Source organism: Bidens hawaiensis, unplaced genomic scaffold (genome assembly GCF_021521415.1).
Source record: "Bidens hawaiensis isolate Kalapana, Puna unplaced genomic scaffold, B.hawaiensis_p1.1 tig00069567_1, whole genome shotgun sequence".
NCBI classification, from domain to species: domain Eukaryota; kingdom Viridiplantae; phylum Streptophyta; class Magnoliopsida; order Asterales; family Asteraceae; genus Bidens; species Bidens hawaiensis.
This window is the reverse complement of record NW_027502264.1, coordinates 1-27,956: the sequence shown is the minus strand read 5'-3', so window position 1 is coordinate 27,956 and position 27,956 is coordinate 1. Positions and strand designations below refer to the sequence as shown.

Below are 27,956 nucleotides of genomic sequence, written 5' to 3'. Positions count from 1 at the left end.
TAAAAAATACTGGTAAAATTCTATATTTTATGACTCAAACCCATGACCTCTTAATGGAGAAACCCTTAACGAAAACTTTCAAGATCACCCCATCAATTTAGTGAAAACATTCTAAATCTGCAACCACTGTGAGGACATGCATCTTTACAAGACCAAAATATCTTTAACATACTCGTTCAGACACCCATAACCCATAATACAAAGTAATTATAAGTTTACAGCTAAAATATATGCATCCTGAAAATTGAGGGTCCTGTTACCTCTATGAAAAAGAATAAAAAAGAAAATTCTAATGGTTAGGTGGCACTTATTAATTAACTTAAGATAATATCACTTTGAATCCTAGGTCATATGATACAATTTTTTTTAATACTTGACAATGAAATAATTGACACTCATTGTACTCGATAACTTTATTAAAATACAAAACATCATTGGTAGTAATTATCATAGTCATTACGGTTAATCGTCATTAACCCTTAAACATATTGGAAAATTCTCAAAAGTGTCCTCTCACATAAAGTTGATCCAGTTTTGTCTATTCGAATTCGAATTTCCATCTTTGTCCACGCACTACCCTATCGATGCCGCCGTATTAAAAATTCCAGTTAATACGTTCGTGATCCAACCATATCAAGCCACGTGGCCGAAGCACGTCGTCATCGCAGCATGTTTCGAAACGTAACGCGCCGACCCATAATTGTTTTGAAACATACCAGGGACGGCTTGTTACGTTACTAAAGACATCTTGGATGACGCGTTACGTTTCGAAACACGTCATGGACGACACCTTACGTTTCAAAACATGTCGGGGATGACGAGTTATGTTTTGAAACATGCTGGGGACAACTTGTTACGTTTCGAAACACGCCACGGAGTACGGACGACACGTTACGTTTTGAATGCCGGGACTACGTGTTACATTTCGAAACACGTCCTAGAAGACGCCTTACATTCAAAACATGTCGGGGACGATGCGTTACGTTTTGAAACTTTCCGCAAACGACACATTACGTTTCGGTTAATGCCGAGGACGACACACTACATTTCGAAACATACCGGAGACGACATGTTTCGATAATGTGGCATGATATGATTGGATCACAAACACATAGACTTGAATTTCAAACACAGCAACATTGACAAATTTTTATTGAATAAAGATAGAATTTGAAATTAAAAAAAAAGTACAACAATGAAATATTTCATTATTTTGGGAATTTTCCCGTACTATATTATTATTATTAATTTAAAACACTAACAAAACTAATTAATCAATCAATCATGATATTTTCCTTCACACTTAACTCTCAACAACACACAGACACAGGCCATCTCCACTTTGGTGGGATGGTAAAGGCTTTGGCCTTTGGGTGAGAGGTCCAGGGTTCGATTCCTAGCAATGGTGGAATATCCTAAATAGTAGGAGAAAAGCATTAACATTAAAAAAAAAAAAAAAGCTAAACACTCGCCCAAAATTTCTATTGCCACTCTAAAAATCTCTCACTTTCACTTTCTCTCTCATCACCACCACACACACTGATTCCATTACATTCAAACTCTAAAACCTTATACTAATAATCTTTTAATAATATTTGAGATTTGTTCAGATCCAAGCAATGGATGAGTTATCAGGTGATTCAACTGAACCGTATACCAATGTGTTGGTTGAAACGACGCCGTTGACGGTGTCTGGAGTGAGAGGATCCGGTACGAGTGGGCGCAGGAGAGGTACGGTGAGGCCGAGTTTAGATGCTGCTGCGGATGATGTTATTCATTTGCTTCATGGCTCGGATCCGGTGAAAGTTGAGCTTAATCGCCTTGAAAATGAAGTTAGAGGTGATTACTTGGTGTTATTTGTTAAATGTGTAATGTTTGTCATTAATTTTGATACTGTTTAACTAGCTAGGGTTTTGTTTGTCATTAATTTTGTAGATAAGGATCGAGAACTGAATGACGCGCAAGCAGAGATTAGAGCGCTTCGGTTATCGGAACGTCTGCGGGAAAAAGCTGTTGAGGAGGTAATATTGTTATCTTCAGTATTTTGACTGAATGCATCTTATGTATTGATTTTATTGGATAAGAATCATAAGATGATGTTAATGGATAGTTGTAAGGTTTATTTTGTTATACTTTTCGAGTATGTTCTTAGGATTTGAAATTGTTGAATCGATATGTAGAATATTATGAATGCTAGCTTTGAGTGAAGTATATGGTGTTTAAACTTATGCCATTTATATTCACTTCAGTGAGAAAAAATGTGCAATGTCAGTGTCTAGGGGTTTTCTTTCCATTTGGTATATAGTCTCTTTCATGAATTAGAAATGGAACACGGTGATGTATTCATGTTTTTATTTTGTGGCTCTTGTATTTAGGTTCAAATATGTATATCTTTGCACATGCCATATATATTTGTTGTTAAGTTTTTGTTATTCACATATGTTCAAGATATAGATATTCTCCCTTTTGTTAGTTTCCTTTTTGGGGGTGTTTTTCCATGGCTAGTGAATATTGGTAATTTATTATGTGATTTATGCTCAAATGATAACGTGGTCACTAAAAATTTAATCCTTTAACATAACTAGAAGTCTTGAAGACAAAACGGATGAGTAAAAGAAGTTGTTGATGCTTAGTCCCCCTTAATTGCTTAATCTGTTAGGATTACTTGTATATTATGTTTAAATGAAACTGAAATTTTCATATTACATTCTCTTGAATCTTTTCCGTTGCCCATTTGAATCCATTATGTGGTTTATTGAGTTTGTATTTTGAGTTAACACTGACATGACTCTCCTATATGCCTTATCAGCTCACTGAAGAATTGTCAAAAGTGGATGAAAAGCTAAAGTTGATTGAATCTCTTCTCGAAAGCAAGGTATTAACTGAACCATGTTTATCCTCGTTAAAGATGGCTGAAGTGACTGGTTGGTTAATAGGTCCAAACGGTTAATAATAGTCTGCTCGGGTCAAAATGGATTACCCCAAAGCTCCTTTTGTGCAAATTTTAATTCTTTTATAAACAGCTAGCGTTTGGTCTGTAAATGAACCGGGCAGACACGAATGAGGCTTGTTCGTGTTCGTGTGTTTTACTTTAACCGGGCAAATGAACGAGCACGGGCACTTAAAAGAACATTTTCTTGTCCGTGTTTGTTCGTTAAGAATATGAATGTTCTTGTGTTTGTTTATGTTTGTATCTTAACATTCTAAAGGAATGGTTCTTGAACTCAAACGGACATAAACCAAGACAAATTGATATAAATAAACACAGCAGAACATAAACCAACACTAGTTAAAACTTAAAAGTAAGCGTGAATATCCAAATTGAAGTCTAAGATACCATTATTATTACATCAAACATTTAAAATTTAAACAACTATCTAAACAATGGCTTTGAATATATTAAAATCAAATTGATTACAACTTATTATTACTAGTATATAAATGTAACTGAAATCTAAACAGACATAAACGAATGAACAAATATAAGCAGGCGTAATCGAACTAATGTAAACGAAAATTCCTGCAGAACGGTTCACTGAACATTCGGTTGGTTTACAGACTTATCTAGCACACTTTGGGTGACTTTCGGCCCAGTCAGTTCATTCTAACCATTTATGTTTTGACTCTTTTGAGCTAAAATTGACCCAAAGTGACCTGTATATGTGTAGATGGGTTGAAACTGACACCCAATTTCAGTAATTTGTACTCTTTTTGTTATAGCATCATCAGATATAACAATATGACTTTTTGGTTACCTAGAATCTTGAAATCAAGAAAATCAACGATGAGAAGAAAGCAGCAATGGCAGCTCAGTTTGCAGCAGAAGCTACATTAAGAAGAGTTCATGCAGCTCAAAAAGATGATGACATGCCACCAATTGAAGCCATCCTTGCACCTTTGGAAGCTGAACTCAAGCTGGCTAGACAAGAGGTTTGACTTTTCCATCCCTTGACTTTTGGACGCATACAGTTATAAATAATTTCAACATTATTTTCTTTTGGATTTCAGATTGCAAAGCTGCAGGACGATAACAAAGCATTAGACCGTTTGACCAAGTCAAAAGAGGCTGCTTTACTTGAAGCTGTGAGGACTGTCCAGGTGGCATTGGCCAAGGCGTCCTTGGTGGATGATCTCCAAAATAAAAATCAGGAATTGATAAAGCAGATAGAAATTTGCCAGGTTAGCAATGAATTATGAAATTGAAGATTCAAAGTTTTTCAAAATGTAAACCCATGTTTTCTTTGCTATTTTTAGGAGGAAAATAAAATTTTGGATAAAATGCACCGTCAAAAAGTTGCTGAGGTGGAAAAGCTTACTCAAACTGTACGTGAGCTTGAAGAGGCTGTCCTTGCTGGCGGTGCAGCGGCAAATGCTGTTAGGGACTATCAACGCAAAGTTCAAGAAATGAATGTAAAGCGTTTATTCGTATTCCTAGTTCCTACTAGTGGGAATTTTGACTCGTTTACTTACACATGGGTTGATTTGGGTTGTGTTCTATACCACACAGACATAGAAATTGTCCAACCTGAACACGACCCGTTTAACCCATTTATCTAAATATGTCAAACGGGTTTGCAGATTTTCACGTAAAAATCAAGTTGTAAACATGGCAATCGGGTGTAGGGGTCGTAAAAAATGGGTCAAATGAGCTAGTGGGGTCTAACAGTTAAACAGGTTAAACATGTCAACCCAAGCATGACCCGCTTTTAAAAAGGGTAGATATGCAAACCCAGAACCTGATTTTTTCATGTCGTGTCGGAAATTTCCACCCCTAGTTTAGTACAGAACTACAGATGTAAAATTTTTTTTTTAAAAACTTAAATGGAGAACATTTCAAAAGCCAAATGTTGCAAACTTGCCCAATGTCTATTTATGATGGATACAACCTTCTAACATTTTTATTCTGATTATTATTGTAATAACAGTGTTTTCGTAATCTAATCAACTCATTACTTATCTATAAATAATTTGAACAGCAAGAAGTGTTTGTGAGTCAACCCAACCTGGCCGGGCCCATTTGATTCATACTAAAAATGACTTCATTACAACCCAGCTTTTCATATACCTGTAGGATATGCTTTGGTCAAAGTCAAACGGTTAAACTAACTGAGTTGGTGTTCTTTTTATTAATAGGAGGAAAGAAAGACTCTAGACCGAGAGCTAGCGCGTGCAAAAGTTACAGCCAATAGAGTGGCAACGGTTGTAGCGAACGAATGGAAAGATGCTAATGACAAGGTGATGCCAGTTAAGCAATGGCTTGAAGAAAGAAGGTTCATGCAGGTATTGTTTTGTTATTATTATTTTAAATTCCATAATTATTGTTTATTTATCTGTTTTCTAGTTATTTACTTGCCAATTCAACCTTTTGTTAACAGAGTGAGATGCAACAATTGAAGGACAAGCTAGCTATAACTGAACGTGCCGCAAAATCTGAAGCTCAATTGAAAGTAATATTCCTTTAGTTATTTTCCAATTATTTACATTTGTATATAGGGTTGAAATTTCTGGCGCGGCTTTAAAATAATCAGGTTTTGTGCTGAAATATTCAACCCGTAAAAAAACGGGTTGTGTTCGGGTTGAGTTACGTAAACTGGTCGACCCGCCAACCTGTTTAGTTATAGGTAATTCAAGTAACCTGTTTATGTCACATTTAACCCGTTCTTTTACAACCCGATTAACATGTTTACAACTTGATTATTATCCACCAATCAGCCAACCGTTTTGACACGTTTAGAAAAACGGGTTAGATGTATAGAAAAATGGGTGGGTTAAACGCTTTGAAATTGGTTAAACATTTAGAAAAATGGGTTGCATAATTTTTATCGCTTAGAAAAATGGGTTAAACAGATCATGTTTTAGACACATATAAAGATAAAAAAATATGGGTCGTGTTCGGGTTGAACAGTTCAACACGCCAACCCAACACCATTGCACCCCTAGTTTGGATTATTAACTCGTGACATTTAACTTCAATTAATTTATAAAACTACAGGAAAAATATCAACTACGACTCAGGGTGCTAGAAGACACTTTAAGATCACCAAACACCGCGTGTCCTTCACGCCGCCAGTCAATAGGTGGAGCCGACAACTTTGCCAAGCTGGCGTCTAACGGATTCTTACCAAAACGATCACCGTCTTTTCAAATAAGGTCATTGTTTCAATCTGGTTCAAGTTCAGTTTTGAGGCATGCTAAAGGCACATCAAAGTCGTTTGATGGTGGGACCCGGTCACTTGAAAGGGGGAAACTTATCTCCAGTGGTGGTAATAGTCCAACTTTTAATATTGGGAAATCATGTGATGGACCAAAGGATGGTGAATCAACCCGTGATGGTTTTTTGAAAGATAGTCCGGATGAAAAACCCGAAACAGAGGATACGGTTCCTGGGTTGTTGTATGATTTGCTGCAAAAGGAAGTGGTTTCTTTGAGGAAAGCTGGTCATGAAAAGGATCAGAGCCTTAAAGATAAAGATGATGCCATCGAGGTTTTTATCTCTGTTTATTTTTGTTTTTATTTCATATCAAGTAGGGGTGTGCAAAAGACAGATTAAACGAACTGAAACCAAAAAAGCGTCAAACTGAACTGAAATAACCGACCCGAACTATTAACTGACGCTTCGGTTTTGTGTTCTTAGATAACTAAAAGTTATGGTTTGGTTTCCGCCATGCCTTGCTCCGCCAAACTGAACCAAACCGAACTGAACTTGTTTGAATGTTTGGTATTGGGTTTGTGGCCTAAATTCGTTATGTTGGGCTAAAAGTTTCATGTCCAAATTCATTAATAGGTGTTAACAAAAGTTTACCAAAAGTTACTTGTAGGCTCGGATTCATGATTTTGGCTGATTTATTTCAGGCCCAGGCATTTCAAGACCAATTGTAGACCAACCCATAACCAAACCAAACTCAATACAAAAACCAAAAAACCGAGCCCGAACAGTGTTTTTAAAACTGAACCCAAAGAGTTTTTTAAACCTGAAGAGTTTTCTAAAACCGAACCTGAAGGGTTTTCTAAAACCGAACCTGAACGGTTTTCTAAAATCATAAAACAAACCCTAACGGTTTTCGAAAACTGAAAATCCGAAACTTTGGTTTGAGCCCATAACAGACCCATGCACACCCCTATTATTATTAAGTATAGGTGGCGACTTTAACTTGCTTACGTATCAACAGGTCGATTCGGAAGTGTTGGAAATTAGTGGCAGGTTCATATAACCCAATTTGATTACTAAAACAAGTTGCAAATGTGTTTAATGGGTTAGCGTTAGCGGGCTGAGTTCCTAATTTTTAAAATTTTAATCTTAAAAAGGCAGGTCTGAAACAGGCCGGCAACTGTATCCCTATCTGTTTACTAAACAGATTGCTCTATGTGAATTGTTGACCTGAACCTTTTTTTTGTGTGCCATGTCAATTTGGGTTAGGTTTAATCCTTAGCGGGTCAAAAGGGCAATATTAGAAAGAAGTAGCTTAATAGGAAGCAGGTCAACGTCTGCTAGTTATATATAAAAATCTAACTTTTTTTTTTACAAAAAACATTTATTATGGTTTTAATAATAATATTATTACGGTTTCAGATGTTGGCAAAGAAAGTGGATACTTTACAAAAGGCAATGGAGGTCGAGGCGAAAAAGATGAGACGCGAAGTATCCATCATGGAAAAAGAGGTAGCTGCTATGCGGGTCGATAAGGAACAGGACAATCGGGCCAAACGGGCCTCAAGGGCTTCTTCCCACCAACTTCCAACCAAGTATGTTAATCTCCCTCTTTTTTTATAGCCGTACGAACCCGTTACCAGGGACCCACCATTAATCTGCTAAGCAATTGGACTAGATAAAAGAATAAAGGGGCGTATGCTGGTTGGTTTTGGGTTCAAACCGAATTAAAAACCGAAAATTCAGTTTTTGAAAACCGTTCACTTCCGTTTTTATTGGTTTTCGGTTTGGGTGGTTTGTTTTTTTCAGTTTTACCATTTGGGCTTGACCTTTTTGTGCCGAAAAAGAAAATTGGTTCAAAATAATGAATTTTGGCCTTTTTTTTGTTAATTATTTACATTTTAGATAAATTATTAGGGTAACATTCAAAATAAAAAAATGGAAATCCATAAACTCGGTTCGGTTTTATTTTTTCGGTTTTAAATACACGCAAAGCCGAAACCAAACCAAAAATTTGGTTTTTACAAAAACATAGAACCAAGCGGTCGGTTTTAGTTTGGGTTCGGTTGTTTCAGTTTTATATTGTGCCACCCCTTGAAGATTATCGATTTTCTCTTTATGCTTCAAGTTTGTAACAGTAACTGAAAATACGTGACGCTTGTTTTGATGTATGCAGGAATGTAGCACGAGCAGGAATATCCCGAACCACCCAATGACAAAACAAGGAGCAATTATTGTTATTACCTTTGTTTCTAGTTTTGCTGTACCCATGGTTGTGTTAGGTCAGGTCAGGTCTGGTTGAGTCGAGTCGAGTGGAGTCGGGTTGTGAAAATGGAAAAACAAGAGAGAAATGGGTCATGGGTGGGTCTGACTATTTGTGTAGAAGAGATGAGCAGGTGGAACTGGGAGTGAAGCTTAGCTAACCTTTTTTCTCATTATTAGTATTATTATTGTTTTGGTTGTGTTTTTTTATGTGGTTAATGCTTCTCCTCCCTTAATTTGGTATAAGCATATATAATATAATCCAAACACATATTTTATTACTGGCCAACAATTCACTAGTGTTTATATGCACAATTCTACTAAGAATTTAATCAAAACACATTTTATTACTGGTTATCATTATTAGTGAAGTATACTTGCAATTTAAAGTACCATGTTTCATAAAATCCATCTTGCGTTAAAATTACTGTTTCTAACTAAAATCGCCCGTATTAGACGTGCACAAAAAAACCGGTTCCGAAACCTAACTGGTGGAACCGAACCGGAACCGGTTCCAGTTCCAACCCGGTTGGTACAATACCTGGTTTGGGTATTTTTGTACCCGAAAATCGTACCCGGTTCTCATATTTGTATGTTAGTATCAGTTCCAACCCGGTTCCTACCCGGTTCTTAATTGTAACCGGTTCGGTTCGTACCCGGAAAAACCGGTTCCGGCGGGTTTTTTTTGAAGAGTCAAACAAAAGTCAAAGTAGCCGTTGGAACCGGTTCCAACGGTAATATAGCCGTTGGAACCGGTTTTTTTAGCCACCAATTAGCCGTTGGAACCGGTTCCAACGGTAATATAGCCGTTGGAACCGGTTTTCGAGAGACAATAGATCCGTTGGAACCGGTTCCAACGGTAATATAGCTGTTGGAACCGGTTTTTGATGCCCAAACCTATATATAACTTGTTTTCCACCACTAATTTCACCACCAAACTCAAAAACAAACTAAAATACTACTCCTTTAGCAAACCCGTTTCGTTACCCGACCATCCAACTAAATATTATTATGGCACCCATCAAAAAAACTAACAAGAAGGCTAAGAAGAGTGTTTTTGTTGCCCCCGTTCCTGTTACGGAGGACCCAAGGGTTGTTACGGTAGTCAACCATAACCGCAACCAAGACATATGGAAGAATTGGGATTTGATTGTGGATGACGAAGGTTATCAAAAGGCTCGTTGCAAACTATGTGGTTCAATATTAAAGCACGATTCCAACTCTACTTTGAGAAAGCACATCGAGAAGCCATATTGCAAGGCGTTGAAAGGGATTGGCGCGACCGATCAAATTGACTTGGGTAAAGATGGTACACTATTTCGTTACAACACGACTCAAGTTCAAGATAGAATGGCAAAGTTCGTTATTCAACGAGGTTTGCCGTTTAACCACTTTGATGACCCGGAGTTGACGTCGTTGATTCGCGAAACTCTACAACCGAGATACACACATGTAAGTCGTACTACCTTAAGACGTCATTGTATCAGGTTGTGGGAGTGTGCTAAAAAAGAGTTAATCGAGTCTTTTCATTCTTTAGAAGCCATGGTTAGTTTAACTACCGATGTTTGGTCGGCACCACACGGGTTGCCCGAATCATACATACGTGTAACCGCTCATTGGGTTGATCCGGTGACATGGCAATTGATGAAACGCACCATCGCTTTTGAAAACTTCCCGTTCCCACATACCGCCGAAAAATTGTTTGAATTACTTGATGAAGTTATAACGACTTACAACTTGAGAAATAAAATATTTTCGATTTCGTTTGACAACGCTTCAAACAATACTAAGGCGGCTGAAAAATTTATCATTAAATATTCACCACCTTGTTTCGGGGATTTTTTTCATGTCCGATGTATTGCACATATCATCAACTTGGTTGTTCAAATAGGTCTTGACAATGAAAACATTTGTGATGATTTAAAATACTTTAGACTTATGTTACAAGATGTCTTCAAAAGTGGTAAAAGAAGACATCTTGAATATAAGAACTATTGCAAGTCGGTTGAAAGAAAGTATTTGGGGCCGAATTGGGACGTTCCAACCCGTTGGAACTCAACTTGTCATATGTTAAAGTGTGCTTTTGCCCAACGCCAAACTTTACAAGCTTTTCATAACAATCTTGTTGAAGAACGCGAGGCCGATATGTTTCCGGAAAGTGTTTGGGTCCAAGTCGGTTATTTGTTGGAGTATCTTGACGTGTTCAAAAAGTCAACAACAAAATTATCGGGAGTCTATTACCCTACTAGTTGTTGGGTTTTGCAAGAATTGTACTATATGTCTTGTGTTTTTAAAAGCTTTGCGGAGAAGAACAAACTCTTCGAAAATATTGTTGCGGTGATGAAAGAAAAGTTCATAAAATATTTTGAAAACATACCGCCGGTCTTTACTTGTGCTGCCGCATTAAACCCCTATTGGAATGTTAATGGGGTTGAAACAACGATTGAGGAAATATTCGACAACTTAGGTATGCACGAGATTGACCCGAAGTTGTCGACGGAAGCGAAGGACAAGTTCAACAAAAACCTTCAAGACCTTTATGACCATTATTTTCAAATGTATGGTCCAAACACGAGATCGTCTTTTGTGAAAAAAACAACAACTAGTAGGCCGAACAATGACCCACTTATAAACTTGATGAATGGGATTCGTGAATCGGCATCTAAGAGGCAAAGAGGAAACACACCAAGTAGCGAACTTGGTCGATATAGTGGAGCAAACTATGTTGAGGGCGCAACGGTCGACGAAATTCGCAATACTGATTTGTTGGCTTGGTGGAAAGGTAAACAAAACGAATTTCCCATTCTATCCGCCATGGCTCGTGATTTGCTTGCCGTACAAGCCTCAACGGTTGCTTCCGAATCGGTTTTTTCTCTTAGTGGGAGGGTGTTATCTATGCGAAGAACAAAACTAACTCCCGAGTCTCTAGAGGTTTGCATTTGCCTAAAGGACCATTTGGATGCGGTGGATCGTGTACAACACAAGGCGAACTTTGAAGACGAAATACCAATAGAGCGTCATATTCATGATGAGGAGGCGGAGGACGGGGTTTCTTCCGATAACGAAGACGAGGGTGAAGACGAGAATGAAGACGAAGAAGAGTTGTAATTATTTGTTTTGGTAAAATTATTTGTAACTTGTTCAACTAATATTTAGTTTTGATTTGTTTTATTATAATTACTTTTATTACTCATGATTAATTTTTGTTACTTTTTTAATAACGACGAACATTTTATTTATTTAAAAAATAACTATTACAAACATTATTAAAACATAAACGATACTAAACATAACAACTAAAACATAAAAAAACAAAGTCCGTCGTTTTAATCCGGGAATACTTATTTTTGGGTTGTAGAGCCGGACGACTCTCCCACTTCCGTTTTTTTAGCTTCCAAACTTCTTTTCTCTCGACAATACTTATTCGTATGTTTTCGTAATGTCGAGTTGGACCCTGCTTTAAGAAACTTCGAGCAATATTTGCAACGTGCCAACTCATGTGAGTCGGTCATGAGACACAAATCATAATGAACCCAAACATCGGGGCATCTTGTTGTTTCGATCACCATAACAACGTCATCATTAGTTGCCATTTGTTGTCGGTTTAAGGTTAATTGTGGTTTGGAGTGTGTTTTATAGTTTTGGAAGTGGTTTAACAAGTACACAAACAAACCTTGCTATTTAGAGTAAAAAAATAACCTATTTATAGTTAAAAAACCGGTTCCAACGGTCAAAAACGGCTATATAGCCGTTGGAACCGGTTCCTAACGGCTATGATATTTAAATTTCAAAAAAAAACCGGTGGAACCGGTTTTTACGTAAAAACCGGTTCCGGTTCATACCCTACCCGGTCTTAAAAGTTAGCATATCTGGGCATCGGTTCGGGTCGGGAACCGAACCGGTTCTTGATTGGAACCGGTGCCATTTTACAACCCGGTGTGAAAAACCGGTTTCGAACCGGTTCGGGTTTTCCAGTTGAACCCGATTTGTGCACCTCTAGCCCGTATTCATTTGCCCTTTATATGCGCTTTTATTAGAGCTCAGCTGGAGTTGCAATAGGTTATGAAATTAAGCTCAAAACAATTAATTTGTATCTCCATGTAGAGGGATATTGTTGAAGCAACAACCGTTGATGGAGTTTTGAGTCATTAGATCTTTGTTTTTGCTGGACTTAATTTCCGTCCTCGAGTCAATGAGGCGGGTTGGGCCGACTCATCGAGCCTATGATGAGTTCGTGTCTTGTTTATCAAGTTGAGCACGTGACTTGGTATACATTGAATAAATTACTTGGTGAACAAGTCGAGCGAATGACTTGGACAACAAAGAATTTATTTATTAATTATTATTTAGATTTGTTTTTACCAATTAGTATTTGAATATGATTATGGTATTTGTATTCTAGTCTAGTTGGGTTTTAAAATCTAAATTAGTATTTATACCCGAGCTTGTGGGTTATATCGATAGGAGTTTAAGTATTTGTAATTTTTGAGCTATGAGAATTACAAGATCGAGCTTATGATCTAAACTTTTCGGTTTTGTGTTTATCGATCCTGGTCACCAAACTTTAGTTTTAAGATGTACATTGTCTAGGAATCATAAAAATCAGTGGATGATCGATGTCTTTACACATATTCCTTCACAAGTGTTTAGGTGGCATCGACGATAGTGTAAGGTTGCGTGGAGAGGTCATAGATGAGTGATACGTAGATGGTAGGGGACGGTACTTTTATTCTATCTATATAACAGAAATGGTAAATTTCTCATCTCACATGGACACAAGACTCATTTTTAACTTCATGGTCAAACAACTTATTATCAGACAGCTAAAGACAAATCAATATTTTTTCAAAAGTAACAATCAAATCTATATATATTAACACAGCTCAACCATGTTGTAAGTAACTCTAAAAAATTTAATAACACCTTTTACGTATTATAAAAAAAATAGAAGAAAATGATAATGAAAGAGATTGGTAAACAAACGGCTCCTGATCATCACACTAAATAGTCATCAAATTAATAATAAAAGGGTTATTGAATTTATAAAATCTCTACTTGAACTTGTTAATTGGTCAAGAACACTCCCAACTAACAAAATGATTCCCAACTTCAACTTATTTTCACCTGCCAGTCTGCCACTCCCAAACTAATGAGACCTAATAGGAAGATGGTGTGGTGGTTGCTTAGGGTGGTGGTGGTAATTGAGGTTAGAGTTTTATGGATAAAATAAAGGAAGTGATGGTGTGAGACCCATAATTATTATTTTCTTAATTTTGTTGTTAATTAAAAATGCCACGTCAACAATATACTAACGGAGTTTAGGTCTAGTTAATTTGGGAGTGACAGAAGAAAAAAAGTTGAGAGTGTTCCCGACCAACAAGCGAAAATTAAGATTATTTAAATTCAATAACTTTATTTTTTTCTTGAATTGATCTTGAACCTTTTTGGATTATGTAGAAAAATGAAAATTGTATTACTTACGATTCGTATTCACTTTTTTTTATTATTAAAAGAATTACTCCCCCCGTCTCATTATAAGTGTCATAGTTTGATTTTTTAAGATTTTTTTTTTTGCAATCTTGACCGTATATATTTTTGTTCGTGTCATATAATACTTGATAAAAATTATATTAATGTAAAATACATTTAAAACCCAATCCATTCATATATTTTACATCAAGTATTATATAACACAAACAAAAATATTATCAGTCAAAGTTAAACAAGAAAGACTTGAAAAATCAAACTAGGACACTTATAATGGGACGGAGGGAGTATAAAACATACAAGTTATGTAGGCTACACAACTCGTATAAAACCCTAGTTAGCAAAGGTCTAACACCTTTGCATCATTGTCATGTATGGAAAAGTTATATGAGTTGTACAACCTTATACGACTCGTAAAGATCTTGATAGACGGAACATGGTGATAGTATCCGATTATCACACCCCTAAGAAAGTTTGATTACATTGTTTACACATAATAAAAAAAGGGAATGTACCACAGAATAATAACCGCGTTTCAAAAGTAAGTAAAATAGTTATTGCATAAACTGTTTTTAATTAAAATAAATTCAAATGAGTAAATTTGTCAATTTTATAGTTAAGAAGGGGAAAATATGCAATTGAATATTTGTTTAGGTTTATACTTTATATACATTGAAAGGTTTTAGAAAAGGAAATATGTAATTGTCCTTTTAAACACTTTTGAAGCGTAATCAGCCTTATACGATGATAATTTTTTTTTTGAAATACAAATCAGATCACACTGCATTATCATAAGCTTTGTACTTAAGAGTTTTCACTCATTTCTTCCTCCTTTTGACTTCCAGTTTGTCTCTTTCTACTTTAATTTCTCTCGCCAATCATCGTCGCGTGCTCATTTTCACCTTTCAAATTTTTAACTTCTTTCTCACAATATTATTCCCAAAATCATGGACCAACTCAAACAAACACAAATGAAGACTTACATCAACAAACTCGGTTCTTCCATAGAGGTAATCAATCACTTAGGTGCTGTTTGTTTTTCAGAGGTAAAACATCTGCAGTCTGCGGACCATATCTGCAGGCATCTGCAGCAGAAGTGGTGGACCAAACATCTGCAGACTGTAAGAAGAAGACTGTTTGTTTTTTAACGTCTGCAAACTGTTAAAATAAAGTCATTAAAAACAAAACCTTTATATAAAAGCAAGTACCTTTCAACTTCAACTCCCGCTGTTCAAACATAAATCTAAATTTAGCGTAAGTAACCAATCAAAATGACTAATAAGGCCGAGATTGCTTATATATTACCTCTTTTTAACTTTTATAAGTTGTTTTGATAAGTCATTCCCTTCTGACTTATCAAAAACTCATTTTTCCTTCTTTAAAAAGTTAAAAAATAACGTTACCCATACATCTTTTTAATTTATAAAATTTAAAAGTTAATAAGTTGTTTTGATAAGCAATCCCAAACACCATCTTAATTTGAGAGATATCATCAATTCAAAATCATGCTCCGGATAAAGGAATTTGGGTCCGAAAGTTCAACCCCTTACACCATTTACGTTCATTTCATTCATTATGGGTAAACACCATTAACTAATCAATTTCCACCTGGCATTCACACCCACCAATTTTATAAATAAATAAATTCCAAAACCCTGAAACCCCAATTGATTCGAGAATTCCGATGTCAATTTACAAGAACAATTTCTTCTATCTTCAATCAGCGGCTGAGAAGGAGGTGTCTACAATCGGGTGCGGGTATGACCTCGCCTGTGATATACGGTTAACCGGGTGAAAACCTGGTCCATCCGGGTCAACCCTGATTGAGCTTGATGGTAAGTGGAGGGGCCGGCGGTGGAGGAGTGGAGGCGGCAGTGGAGAAGTGGAGGAGTGGAGGCGGTGGAGTGGAGGCCGAGACAGTGGAGGAGTGGAGGAAGAGAGGTTAGGGTTGGAGAGGAGAAAGGGTTGGAGTGAAGTGTCTGATGATGAAGGAACAAAGAAGAAGAAGTGGAGAAGAGGTGAGAAGTCACATGTACAAGACTTCTAGGGGAAGAGGACGCACAGACGTTTTTTAATGAAACGTCTTCGCAAAAACAAACACAATGCAGAGCCCAACGTCTGCGCGTGGTCTGCGCGGCGCAGACAGAAGAGGTGCAGAAGTGCTTTTGAGGAAAAACAAACAGCACCTTAATATATTCATATACGACTCCGACATCAGTCAATGTAGTAGTTTTTAAAAGACTCAGTTTTACAAATTTCAAAAAATATAGCGGCGCAGCTTGTTGTACGCTTACCTTATATGATTTTTTTTATGTAATCACTGCTTTTAAAATTTATGAATAAAACTATATTCAAATATATACACCATGTTTTTGTTTAACAGAACTACGGAGATCAAACTTTAACAAGGTTCTTGATTGCAAGATCAATGGACTCGAACAAGGCGGCCAAAATGTTCGTTTCGTGGCGGAAATGGCGAGCGTCGTTTGTTCCGTTAGGCGTTGTTCCGGATTCGGAAGTTATGGATGAATTGGAAGCTAAGAAGATTTATTTGCAGGGATTGTCGAAGGACGGGTGTCCGGTTATGGTGGTCAAGGCGAATAGGCATTGTCAAGCTAAAGATCAGCCACAGTTTAAGAGTAATGTCTTAATTCTGTTTCGGTAATTTAGGATGTAAACGAGTCGAGTCAAGCTAGCAGTGGGGGTGTTTGGGATTGCTTATTTTAAGCAACTTATGACTTTAACTTTTGAAAAAGTTAAAAGGTGTTTGGTATTGTTTGTTATTGTCAGGGGATAAGCTAATAAGTTACAAAGTTGTAACATATTAACTTATAGGAAAAATTATAAGGAGGTAAAATAAGGAATCCCAAGCACCCCTAATTCAAGCTCGTTTTAACTTGAAAGTTGGTTAAATTAATAACTTATAGGCTTACCCTGGCTCGACTTGTATTATGTATTACATATTTTATAGTACACTAGGTTAGAAACACATGTATTACACGAATAACGTGAATAATTTATTTATTTATTTATTTTTATTAATTTTGCAAAGATGTAAATTATATATAACGAAGTGGTGACAGGTAAAATAAATAAGTGGGAAAATTTAGGTTTGGCTCATCGAATTATGACCTTGGTAGTGATATATTTATAGTACCATAACGAAATAAATATTATTAAGTTACTTTTAGCATTTTTTTTAACATATATAATAGTTTATAGTTATACTTTTTTCAATTTAGTAAATTCGGTTTAAAATAATTCAAATTATGGCATACCACTTCTAACTTTCATTTTTGTTGCTTAGGACAATTCTACTCTACAGAAGAGTGACTTTGTCTGCACCTAATTTTCATTTATGTCATTTTAAAAGAACTTACAACATTCTGGATACTAATGTTGAGTGGTGTTGCCCTTGTCAACGAAAGTGAAAGTTAAAGTGTCGTTAGTCACATTTTCTATGGATTGTTATTGATTAACGAGTCATATTTTGGATTATTAAAATCTGAGTTGTGTGTTAAGATATACATGTTATAATTTCTTAGAGAAAAATTAATAGATGCTAGATAAAGTTAATTTGTTTTTTATATTTATGAGTTCACTTGATTAGGAGACAAATTTTAAACTTATAGTTTAAGATACTAATATCCTTGGAGATATTCCTTTTTGGTTACATATTTTAATGAGTGGTATTGTCATGATACGGCAATTTTAAAAAATTAACATATAAAATTGTTATTTTACAAGGTGTAACATGCCTTCTTTATTGCATTACATGTGGGTTAATTAGGAGTATGAAAACAACAGCCTAACAATCAGACATTTAAATTAGATATATAACTTATAAAAGCATCAAAATATAAGTTGACTATTTGAATTGACTCTTTTGAGTTGACTTTGACCAGAACAAATTTTCCCTGTTTAACTAACTTTTCATCTTGAAAAGTTGCTTAAATATTATGTAATTTGAGATAAAGAATTTGCATATACATAAATAACAGTTCAGTTCAAAACCGGTTGAACCGGATTGTTAATATCCTATATTAAAAGTTTTAAAGTCTTGATTCTTGAATCATAAATGAATTGTTACAAGTAAAGAACATTTGGCATAAAAAAGTCAACATGTTATTACAAATTTTTAATTAAAAAGATAATGTTTATGAAATTTCTAATAAATTATAGACATGTGAATAGATTCCCCAAGATTTTTTCTTTGTTTGATTATACCAATAATTATTGATTTTCCATGCATCATTATTAGTAAAGTTTATAATACCATAGATATTAATCAAAGGAGTTTATAAAATTTTATAAAAAATGTCCTTTAACATTTATAAGATATCTTTGTAGGCTAATGTATCAAGTCTAATACTTATTTTCTCTCTTAAATACAGAATTTGTGGTTCATCTGCTTGACAAAGTAATTGCAAGGTATGGTGAGACTTTAATATATTTTTTTTCATAGAAGTAAATAATATAAAAAACTGTTAAGGTTAATATCGTTTTGCTGATTTCAGTGGCTTCAAAGGAAAAGAAATAGGAAATGAGAAGATAATTGCTGTTCTTGACTTAGATCAACTTGGTTACAAAAATGTTGATGCTCGTGGATTTATCACCGGATTTCAGTTTCTACAGGTAAATCTTTTTCTTTGTTTCCGTATGTTTAAGCTATAGGTGTCCATGGTTCGGTTCAACTGGTTTTGATAAAGGACACCCCAATTCATCATTTCCATATATTTGTTATTGTTGCAGCATAAACAAGTTTAACTTTTCAAACGCATAAGGGCGTTTCAGTCCTTTTACTCCTGATGACTATTCATATAACTTATTAAGACCATTTAAACTTGAAGTTTAGTGGCTGATATGACAAAAGACTCCATTTTAAACTGAAACATTCAAACAGTTTAAATGATTAAAAATCGCATGTAACTCTTTTACTAACCGAAACTCTCTTTCTTATGATCTTGGTTGACTTGTTGCAGGCATATTACCCGGAGAGATTAAAAAAGTGTTACATTTTAAATATGCCGTGGTTTTTTGTAAGTGTTTGGAAGATGATTTCTCGATTCCTAGAGAAAGCGACGCTAGAGAAGGTATTATTATTCTATATTTGATAATAATGTTCTAAAGTCTAATTTTTAGAATTACTAGATTATATTTTAAAGTCTGTTTGTGTGTACGAATGCAGATTGTTATAATTAGTAACGAGGACGAGAAGAAACAGTTTGTTAAAGAAGTTGGCGAAGACGTGTTGCCCGAAGAGTTTGGTGGACATGCAAACCTTGTGTTGCTTCAAGATGTTGTATTGCAGCCTCTAGAGGATTGACACTAACTATAAGTGTAATCAAACCATTGATTACTCTTAATAATCTCAAATTGCATCATGTAACCAGTTTTTATAACAGTATGAATTTTTAATCATATCTAGTGTTTAAGTTTTTTTTTTTTTTGCAAGTGTCATGAAGACTTGTAGGTAAGACACATTACTTGTCGTGCTCTCGGTAAGTTGGTAGTGTTGCACAACACCGCTAATATGATTGATCTTGTGATCTAAAGACCTCTGATATGTTTAGATCACATTATTTGATTGAATACTATCGATGTTTGCATCGTTCTCTATATGTGTTTAGATTAGTTATGAATTGGTCTTCAAACGTCTCTAAACTTCATATTAATTAAAGGTGCAAAACGTTAGAAATACAGAGTGGTTAGACCGTCAATTTATCATCACGATGACAAGGCAAAGACAATGTGTGGGCACTAGTTCTAATCGTATGTACTCTCTTTGTGTAATGAAGTGGTTAAAAGAGAGTGTAAATTCATATAAAAACATAGTATAAATACGGTACAAATGAGAGAAAACTCAAATCACTCCCTACCCTTTTTTTCGTCGATTTCACAAACATTTGTAGTGAGGAATGAGAGAGAATGAATGGACAATAACAGAGGTTGAGTGGTAAGGTTGTATAATTAAAGAAAAGCTGAGTTGGCACTAAAGTGACGTAGATGTCACGAATGATAAAAAAATGAGACTAAACCATAACAAATGAGGTCAAGTTATTCTATAAAGAGGATCAAAATTGAGAAGGATGAGAATGATTTGTAGCCATCCAAAAAAACCCCTCAAAATTTTAAAAAAATAAATAAATAAATAAACCATAACTCAAAAAAACGAAAAAAAATAAGAACACAAAAAATGTTTCCACTGTCTTTCTCGTTCTCATAAAAAAACACTGGTAAGTGAAAAAAGTCGTCGTGTCATATTTGTTTATCATTGTGTTTTATGTTTATTTTCGTTATTGATTGTGTCGTTTTTCCTTAACATTGTGTTTTTTCTTTATATTGTGTTACATTACTCAACATTGTGCTATATTTTGTTCGACATTGTGTTATATTATGCGATCTATTGTGTCTTTTTTAGTTATAATTGTGTCTTTTGTTCATTTTTGCCATTGTGTCTTTGATCGCACCATTGTGTCTTTTCGTCAATTGTTTTGTATTTTCTTTGAACGGGAATGATAGCGGAACATTTTAGTTTTTTCGTCTTTTATGTATATTTTGAGTTATATTTTTTTAATATTTGTTTTAAATCTATTTTTAAGGGTTTTTTTGTATGGTCAAAAATTCTTTTCACACTTCTCATTTTTATCTCCCTTTATATTTTAACTTTACCCTGATTTAAGAGTTTTCCAAGAGTCTAGCCTGTATTTGTTTTTAATATTCAAATATTTATGTTTATATAAACAATAAAATCATAACCATTCAAATTCATATTTTATCCTTTCCACTCATCTCTTTCCCTCTTCTTGACTTCCAATTTGTCTCTACTTCTTCATATTATTATTATTATTATTCTCTCACACTTCACTCACAAAATCATGGACCAAAATCACCAACTCAAACTCACACAAATGAAGACTCACATCCAAACTCTCAGTCTCAGTTCATCCACTGAGGTAACAAACCAATCAATCACTCATTTAATCTTAAACCCATATCACAATGCTGTTCAAATTTCTAACTTTTGTTTACCAGAACTACACAGATCAAACTTTAACAAGGTTCTTGATTGCAAGATCAATGGACCCGAACAAGGCGGCAAAGATGTTCGTTTCGTGGCGGAAATGGCAAGCGTCGTTTGTTCCGTTGGGCGTTGTTCCGGATTCGGAAGTGGTTGATGAATTGGAAGCTAAGAAGATATATTTGCAGGGGTTGTCAAAAGAATATGGGTGTCCTGTTGTGGTTTGTAAAGCTCATAAGCATTATCCTGCTAAGGATCAACCACAGTTTAAGAGTAATGTTTTAATTCAATTTTAATCATGTTTACCGCGTAAACGAGTCGAGTCGAGCCTAGTGGAATTCGAGTTTGTTTCAAATAAATCGAGTGTTAATTAAATTAATAGCTTAGGCTATGTGTTGTGGCTCAAGCCACTAGTTGACTGGATACTGACCGGGCACGAGATAAAGCCCATGCTTTAGTCACTTGACCCTGTTGTGGTGGGTGAGCCAATAGCGCTCGTCAAAGCATTTACTCCATTCCCACAATTGCCCATTAGCGCCTCATTAATAGCGCCCCCGCTAGCTTGAACCTATTGTACTGTGCGCGAGGACGTGACAACAAGGTGGGCGATAGTGCCCCTACTGAAGCCGCGTAACATACAATGTTATAGGCTCAGCTTAGCTCGAGTCTCGACTTTGTTGTATATTACATATTATATTGCTTTATTATATGGTTGGTTGGAATTATATAAAGTTTTAATTTTATATATAATGAAAGGGTAAAAGGTAAAATAAAAGAAACGGGAAAAATTATGTTGGGCTCATAGAATTATGAAACGTGGCAGTGATATATTTATAGTTCTACGTATAATAAGTATTATTGAGCTACTTTAACATTTATTATTTTTTTGAAAACGGCGAATTCTTTTAATCCTTGTTGTCTATGAGACTTGAGCTCAAGACCTCCCCTTTCAATACTTTCATTAATTTAGTAAATTAGATTTTAAAATATCAAACTATGACCTATTGGTCAATAATAACAATAATTTGCGACACTCTTAACTTTTAATTTCGTTGTTTTGGACAATCTACTCTACATAAGAGTTACTCTGTCTGCACCTAGCTTTCGTTTATGTTATTTTAAAACATCTTACAACATTTTGATTACAGAGTAACTTTAACGTTAGGGTGGTGTTGTCTCTGGCAACAAAAGTGAAAGTTAAAATGTCATTATTCACATTTATAACATGGATTATTATTGACTAATGAGCCATATTTTAGATAATTAAATCCAATCTATGTGTTAAAGTATACATCTTATAATTTATTAAAGAAAAATTAGTAGATGTAAAATAAAATTTAGGCAAAGTAAATATATTTGAGTTCACTTGATTGGGACAACTTAATTTTAAGAGTAATATCCTTTGAGATATTGCTTTATTGGTCCATATATTAATGGGTGGTATTGTCAATCTTATAAAAGATAACATATAAAGTTGTATTTTTAAAAGGTGATGGCAACATGCCTTCTTTATTGCATTACATCATGGGTTAAGAGTATGAAAACAACACTCATAACAAATAGCAATCAGGCACTTAAATTGGATATATAATAGCTTCAAAACTTTCAAGTTTGACTATTTTGAGTTGACTTTAACTAGAACATTTCCTATATCAAAACTGACATGCATATTTTGTAGTTTGGGGTAAAGATATTACATACACAATTAACAATTCGGTTAAAAGCCAGTTGAACCGCGTTGTCAACACCCTATATCTTGATTTAAAAAAGCGAGCTGAGGTGAGAAGCGACCTAAGTCGAGGGCCTCTTCGCTTTAGGCTAGTCAAGGCGAGTAATGTTTAAAAGACGAGTCTGAGGCGAGATTTTTAGGCAAAAAGTGACTTAAAGCGAAGTTGAGGCATCTAAATGTTAAGGCATCTAAGTCGAGGACCTTTCGTACGCAAGTGGTTTTTAAGCATCTAAATGTTGTACAATATGCTTTTTAGGTTGTATGTGTAGGTAGTTTATATATTAAATCATATATAATGCTTAAATATATCTACATTATGGGCCGGGATGCTAAAACCCATGATATATACATATATAAAAATTATGTAAATATGTTCGTCTCGCGTACAAAAATCGCTCGCTTTTGCGCCTGCCGCCTGGCGCTTCGCGCATCTGTTTTAAACCCCGTTGCTTTTCTTCGCCTCTCGCTTTTTAAAACCATAGAAGTCTTGAACCATAAAAGAATTGTTACACGGACATTAAAGTCTTGAACCATAAAACGATACATACATAAAAATTGTATGTGTAGGTAGTTTATATATTAAAGTTTTGAACCATAAAAGAATTGTTGCAAGGAGTCAAGGACATTTTGGAATAAAAGAGTCAGCATGTTATTACATTTTTTAAGTTAGAAAGATAATGCTTATGAATTTTTAAATAAGATATAGACATGTGAACAAATTCCCAAAATTTGAATAAATGGAGTTTTAAAAAATTTCTTGTAGTTTTTAAAAAAATATGCCTTTAAATTTATAAAATCTCTTTGTAGGCTAATGTATCAAGCCTAATACCTTTTGTTTTCTCTCTTAACTGCAGAATTTGTAGTTCATCTACTTGACAAAGCAATTGCAAGGTATGCTGAGATGTTAATATATATTTTTTTTCGTAAAAGTAAATAATATAAAAACTGCTAAGGTTAATATTGTTTTGCTGATTTCAGTGGCTTTAAAGGGAAAGAAATAGGAGATGAGAAGATAATTGCTATTCTTGATTTAGATCAAATTGGTTACAACAATGTCGATGCTCGTGGTTTCATCACTGGATTTCAGTTTTTACAGGTAATATCTAAAGGTGTTCATGGTTCGGTTCAACTGATTTTGATGAAAATATGGGTCAAACCGCTAACTATGGCTTTGAGAAACAGGAAACCAAACCGGCGAGATTGGGTGGTTTGGAAATAGTCGATTTAACAGTTTGGCTGTTTAACAGTTCGGTTTTAGCCATATCGATTTGTTATAATTTCAAAGTCTTGAGTGTGTATTCAAATTTCTTTTAAATATAAAGCCATTTCATTAATATTGTCGAAGCATGACATGAATCTGACCTGATCCATGACGATGTTTCCACGGATTTTCGAGATGAACGAACCACGTCTTGATCTTCTTCTCCAGCTGCGCCGGTGACCTGCAATGTTGAGACCTGCGATGGCTTTATGAGGGTGTGGAGGTGACTGCTAAGATATCCTGAGGATTTCTTGTTCACAGACACAAAAAAGTGGTGGTGGCTCTTAATGAGCATGACCTCTAATAAGGAGGTGGAGACCTCCTTATATAGAGAGTCTCATGGCCACCATCATGGTACCCTAATGGGCCTAGCCCAATTAGGGTTACCTCTACAAAACCCCCTCAGCCCAATAACATTGTATTAGTCCATATAATAAAGTAAGCCAAACATAATAAATTTAGGATCGTAAAACCGGGTTTAGTACCATACCCCTACAAGCCCCCCCAAGTCCAGTGTTGCTCCTGGACGATCAAGCGTCTAGGTGGAGCGCTGGACTTTATGAGGTGTGTTAGGCTATGAGGCGGTTTTTTCCCTGTTCTTTGGCCTTGTCTTTATTGTCTTTGAGTTTTGAGAGATTTTCTTCATGATGGTGACGAGCTGTAAAAATAATGAAGCCTGCGCGTGAGGCGGCTTACGAGCTATAATAATAGAGCCTGCGCGAGTTGCGGCTTACGAGCTGTAATAATAATGAAGCTCGCGCGTGAGGCGACTTGCGAGCTATGAGAATAATAATGCCTGCGCGCGAGAGGCGTCTTACGAGCTGTAGCATAATAAAGCCTGCGCGTGAGGCGTCTTACGAGCTAAGAATAATAATGCCTGCGCGCGAGAAGCGTCTTACGAGCTGTAGCATAATAAAGCCTGCGCGTGAGGCGTCTTACGAGCTAAGAATAATAAAGCCTGCGCGCGAGAGGCGACTTACGAGCTAAGAATAATAAAGCTTGCGCGCGAGAGGCGTCTTATGAGCTTTGAGAATAATAATTGAGCTGGCGCGTGAGGCGGCTTACGAGCTGTGAGAGTAATAAAGCTTGCGCGCGAGAGGCGTCTTATGAGCTTTGAGAATAATAATTGAGCTGGCGCGTGAGGCGGCTTACGAGCTGTGAGTAATAAAAGCTTGCGCGCGAGAGGCGTCTTATGAGCTTTGAGAATAATAATTGAGCTGGCGCGTGAGGCGGCTTACTAGCTGTGAGTAATAAAGCTTGCGCGCGAGAGGCGTCTTATGAGCTTTGAGAATAATAATTGAGCTGGCGCGTGAGGCGGCTTACGAGCTGTGAATAATAAAAGCTTGCGCGCGAGAGGCGTCTTATGAGCTTTGAGAATAATAATTGAGCTGGCGCGTGAGGCGGCTTACGAGCTGTGAGAGTAATAAAGCCTGCGCGCGAGGGGCGTCTTACGAGCTTTGAGAATAATAATTGAGCTAGCGCGTGAGGCGGCTTACGAGCTGTGAGTAATAAAAGCTTGCGCGCGAGAGGCGTCTTATGAGCTTTGAGAATAATAATTGAGCTGGCGCGTGAGGCGGCTTACGAGCTGTGAGTAATAAAGCTTGCGCGCGAGAGGCGTCTTATGAGCTTTGAGAATAATAATTGAGCTGGCGCGTGAGGCGGCTTACGAGCTGTGAGAGTAATAAAGCCTGCGCGCGAGGGGCGTCTTACGAGCTTTGAGAATAATAATAGCCTGCGCGCGAGCCGTCTTACGAGCTATAAGAATAATAACAGCCTACGCGCGAGGCGTCTTACGAGCTATAAGAATAATAACAGCCTGCACGCGAGGCGTCTTACGAGCTATAAGAATAATAACAGCCTGCGCGCGAGGCGTCTTATGAGCTGTATGAATAATAAAGCTTGCGCGCGAGGCGTCTTACGAGCTAAAAGAATAATAACAGCTTGCGCGCGAGGCGTCTTATGAGCTATAAGAATAATAACAGCTTGCGCACGTGGCGTCTTACGAGCTGTATGAATAATAAAACTTGCGCACGTGGCGTCTTACGAGCTGTATGAATAATAAAACTTGCGCGCGTGGCGTCTTACGAGCTATAAGAATAATAACAGCTTGCGCGTGAGGCGTCTTATGAGCTTTAATAGAACAAGCCTTGAAGCCTTGAAGTTTTGGCGCGTAGCCATATGGGATATTAGGAGGATTCCCAACCTTGAAGTTTGACGCGTAGCCATATGGGATATTAGGAGGATTCCCAACCTTGAAGTTTGGCGCGTAGCCATGTGGGATATTAGGAGGATTCCCAACCTTGAAGTTTGGGCGCGTAGCCATATGGGATATTAGGAGGATTCCCAACCTTGAAGTTTGGCGCGTAGCCATGTGGGATATTAGGAGGATTCCCAACCTTGAAGTTTGGCGCGTAGCCATGTGGGATATTAGGAGGATTCCCAACCTTGAAGTTTGGCGTGTAGCCATATGGGATATTATGAGGATTTCCATCCTTGGCGCGTAGCCATATGGGATATTATGAGGATTCCCAACCTTGAAGTTTGGCGCGTAGCCATATGGGATATTATGAGGATTCCCATCCTTTAAGTTTGGCGCGTAGCCATATGGGATATTATGAGGATTCCCAACCTTGAAGTTTGGCGCGTAGCCATATGGGATATTATGAGGATTCCAATCCTTGAAGTTTGGCGCGTAGCCATATGGGATACTATGAGGATTCCTATCCTTGAAGTTTGGCGCGTAGCCATATGGGATACTATGAGGATTCCCATCCTTGAAGTTTGGCGCATAGCCATATGGGATATTATGAGGATTCCCAACCTTGAAGTTTGGCGCGAAGCCATATGGGATATTATGAGGATTCCCAACCTTGAAGTTTGGCGCGTGGCTTGATGCGCGCATGCACGGCGATGGAGTGGTGACTCGTGAATGCGCGTGCATGGCGGAGGTCTCTTGCGCAAAACCCAGATGGTGGTTTCCGCGGCGACACATGCACGGCTGCGGAGTGAGAATCCGCGGGCGCGCGTACATGGCGGCGGAAGTCTGGTAATTTTTGGATCTGCAATTTTAGAGTCAGACCTGCAACTTTATACCTAAAATCCAGGTCTGTAATCTAGATCTAGATCTGTAAATCAGATCTAGGTAGATCTGAAGCTCGGAGCAGATTTAAAACCATCACAGATCCGGAGACCTGATCATTTGAATCAGGCCGTTTCTTCTTGCCCAGATCTGGAAGCCTCTTTTTAGATCTATGGATCTCTTTGAGCTTTAATAGAACAAGCCTTGAAGCTTTTTCCTGTAAACTTCCAGATCTGGGTTTTTCCTGGGAGAGATCCGACAGCCGAGATGAAGATCGAAGGGCAGTTCGTTGCCGTCCCACGGATGGCGCCAATGTCGAAGCATGACATGAATCTGACCTGATCCATGACGATGTTTCCACGGATTTTCGAGATGAACGAACCACGTCTTGATCTTCTTCTCCAGCTGCGCCGGTGACCTGCAATTTTGAGACCTGCGATGGCTTTATGAGGGTGTGGAGGTGACTGCTAAGATATCCTGAGGATTTCTTGTTCACAGACACAAAAAAGTGGTGGTGGCTCTTAATGAGCATGACCCCTAATAAGGAGGTGGAGACCTCCTTATATAGAGAGTCTCATGGCCACCATCATGGTACCCTAATGGGCCTAGCCCAATTAGGGTTACCTCCACAAAACCCCCTCAGCCCAATAACATTGTATTAGTCCATGTAATAAAATAAGCCAAACATAATAGATTTAGGGTCGTAGAACCGGGTTTTAGTACCATACCCCTACAATAGTGATTCACCATTAGCATTGAACTTGTGAAAAAATAACCACATACAACGTATACCATGAGAATTAGGTGGTTGTGGTACTAAATTCCAATTTTTATTATTCATTAACGCATTATATTCATCGATCATAGAAGCTTCCCTGTTAGGATCTGCTAGGGTGGTCAGGTATGATTTGGGTATGAGTGATATTGGGCCGAGAGTGGGTCGTGGGTTAATTGTGGTGGCTTGGCACT

The 27,956-nt window shown here is 36.8% G+C and overlaps 3 protein-coding genes across 3 annotated transcripts; all 3 read left to right on the top strand.

Moving 5' to 3' along the window:
- Positions 1-1,587: 1,587 nt before the first annotated feature.
- LOC143605464 (microtubule-associated protein 70-1-like) lies at positions 1,588-8,659 on the top strand. Its single transcript, XM_077081560.1, has 11 exons — positions 1,588-1,839; positions 1,936-2,021; positions 2,810-2,875; positions 3,760-3,930; positions 4,009-4,179; positions 4,255-4,410; positions 5,134-5,280; positions 5,376-5,447; positions 5,993-6,484; positions 7,571-7,743; positions 8,325-8,659. Exons 1-11 carry the CDS (start codon positions 1,620-1,622, stop codon positions 8,362-8,364), a joined length of 1,794 nt encoding a protein of 597 aa, XP_076937675.1. The 5' UTR covers positions 1,588-1,619; the 3' UTR covers positions 8,365-8,659.
- Positions 8,660-14,830: 6,171 nt separating this feature from the next.
- LOC143605463 (sec14 cytosolic factor-like) lies at positions 14,831-19,389 on the top strand. The gene is made up of 6 exons (XM_077081559.1): positions 14,831-14,907; positions 16,281-16,536; positions 18,292-18,328; positions 18,415-18,532; positions 18,880-18,990; positions 19,086-19,389. Exons 1-6 carry the CDS (start codon positions 14,845-14,847, stop codon positions 19,221-19,223), a joined length of 723 nt encoding a protein of 240 aa, XP_076937674.1. The 5' UTR covers positions 14,831-14,844; the 3' UTR covers positions 19,224-19,389.
- A 1,279-nt stretch (positions 19,390-20,668) lies between these two features.
- On the top strand, positions 20,669-23,866 carry LOC143605462 (uncharacterized). The gene is made up of 3 exons (XM_077081558.1): positions 20,669-21,191; positions 23,502-23,538; positions 23,626-23,866. Exons 1-3 carry the CDS (start codon positions 20,900-20,902, stop codon positions 23,864-23,866), a joined length of 570 nt encoding a protein of 189 aa, XP_076937673.1. The 5' UTR covers positions 20,669-20,899.
- Positions 23,867-27,956: the final 4,090 nt, after the last annotated feature.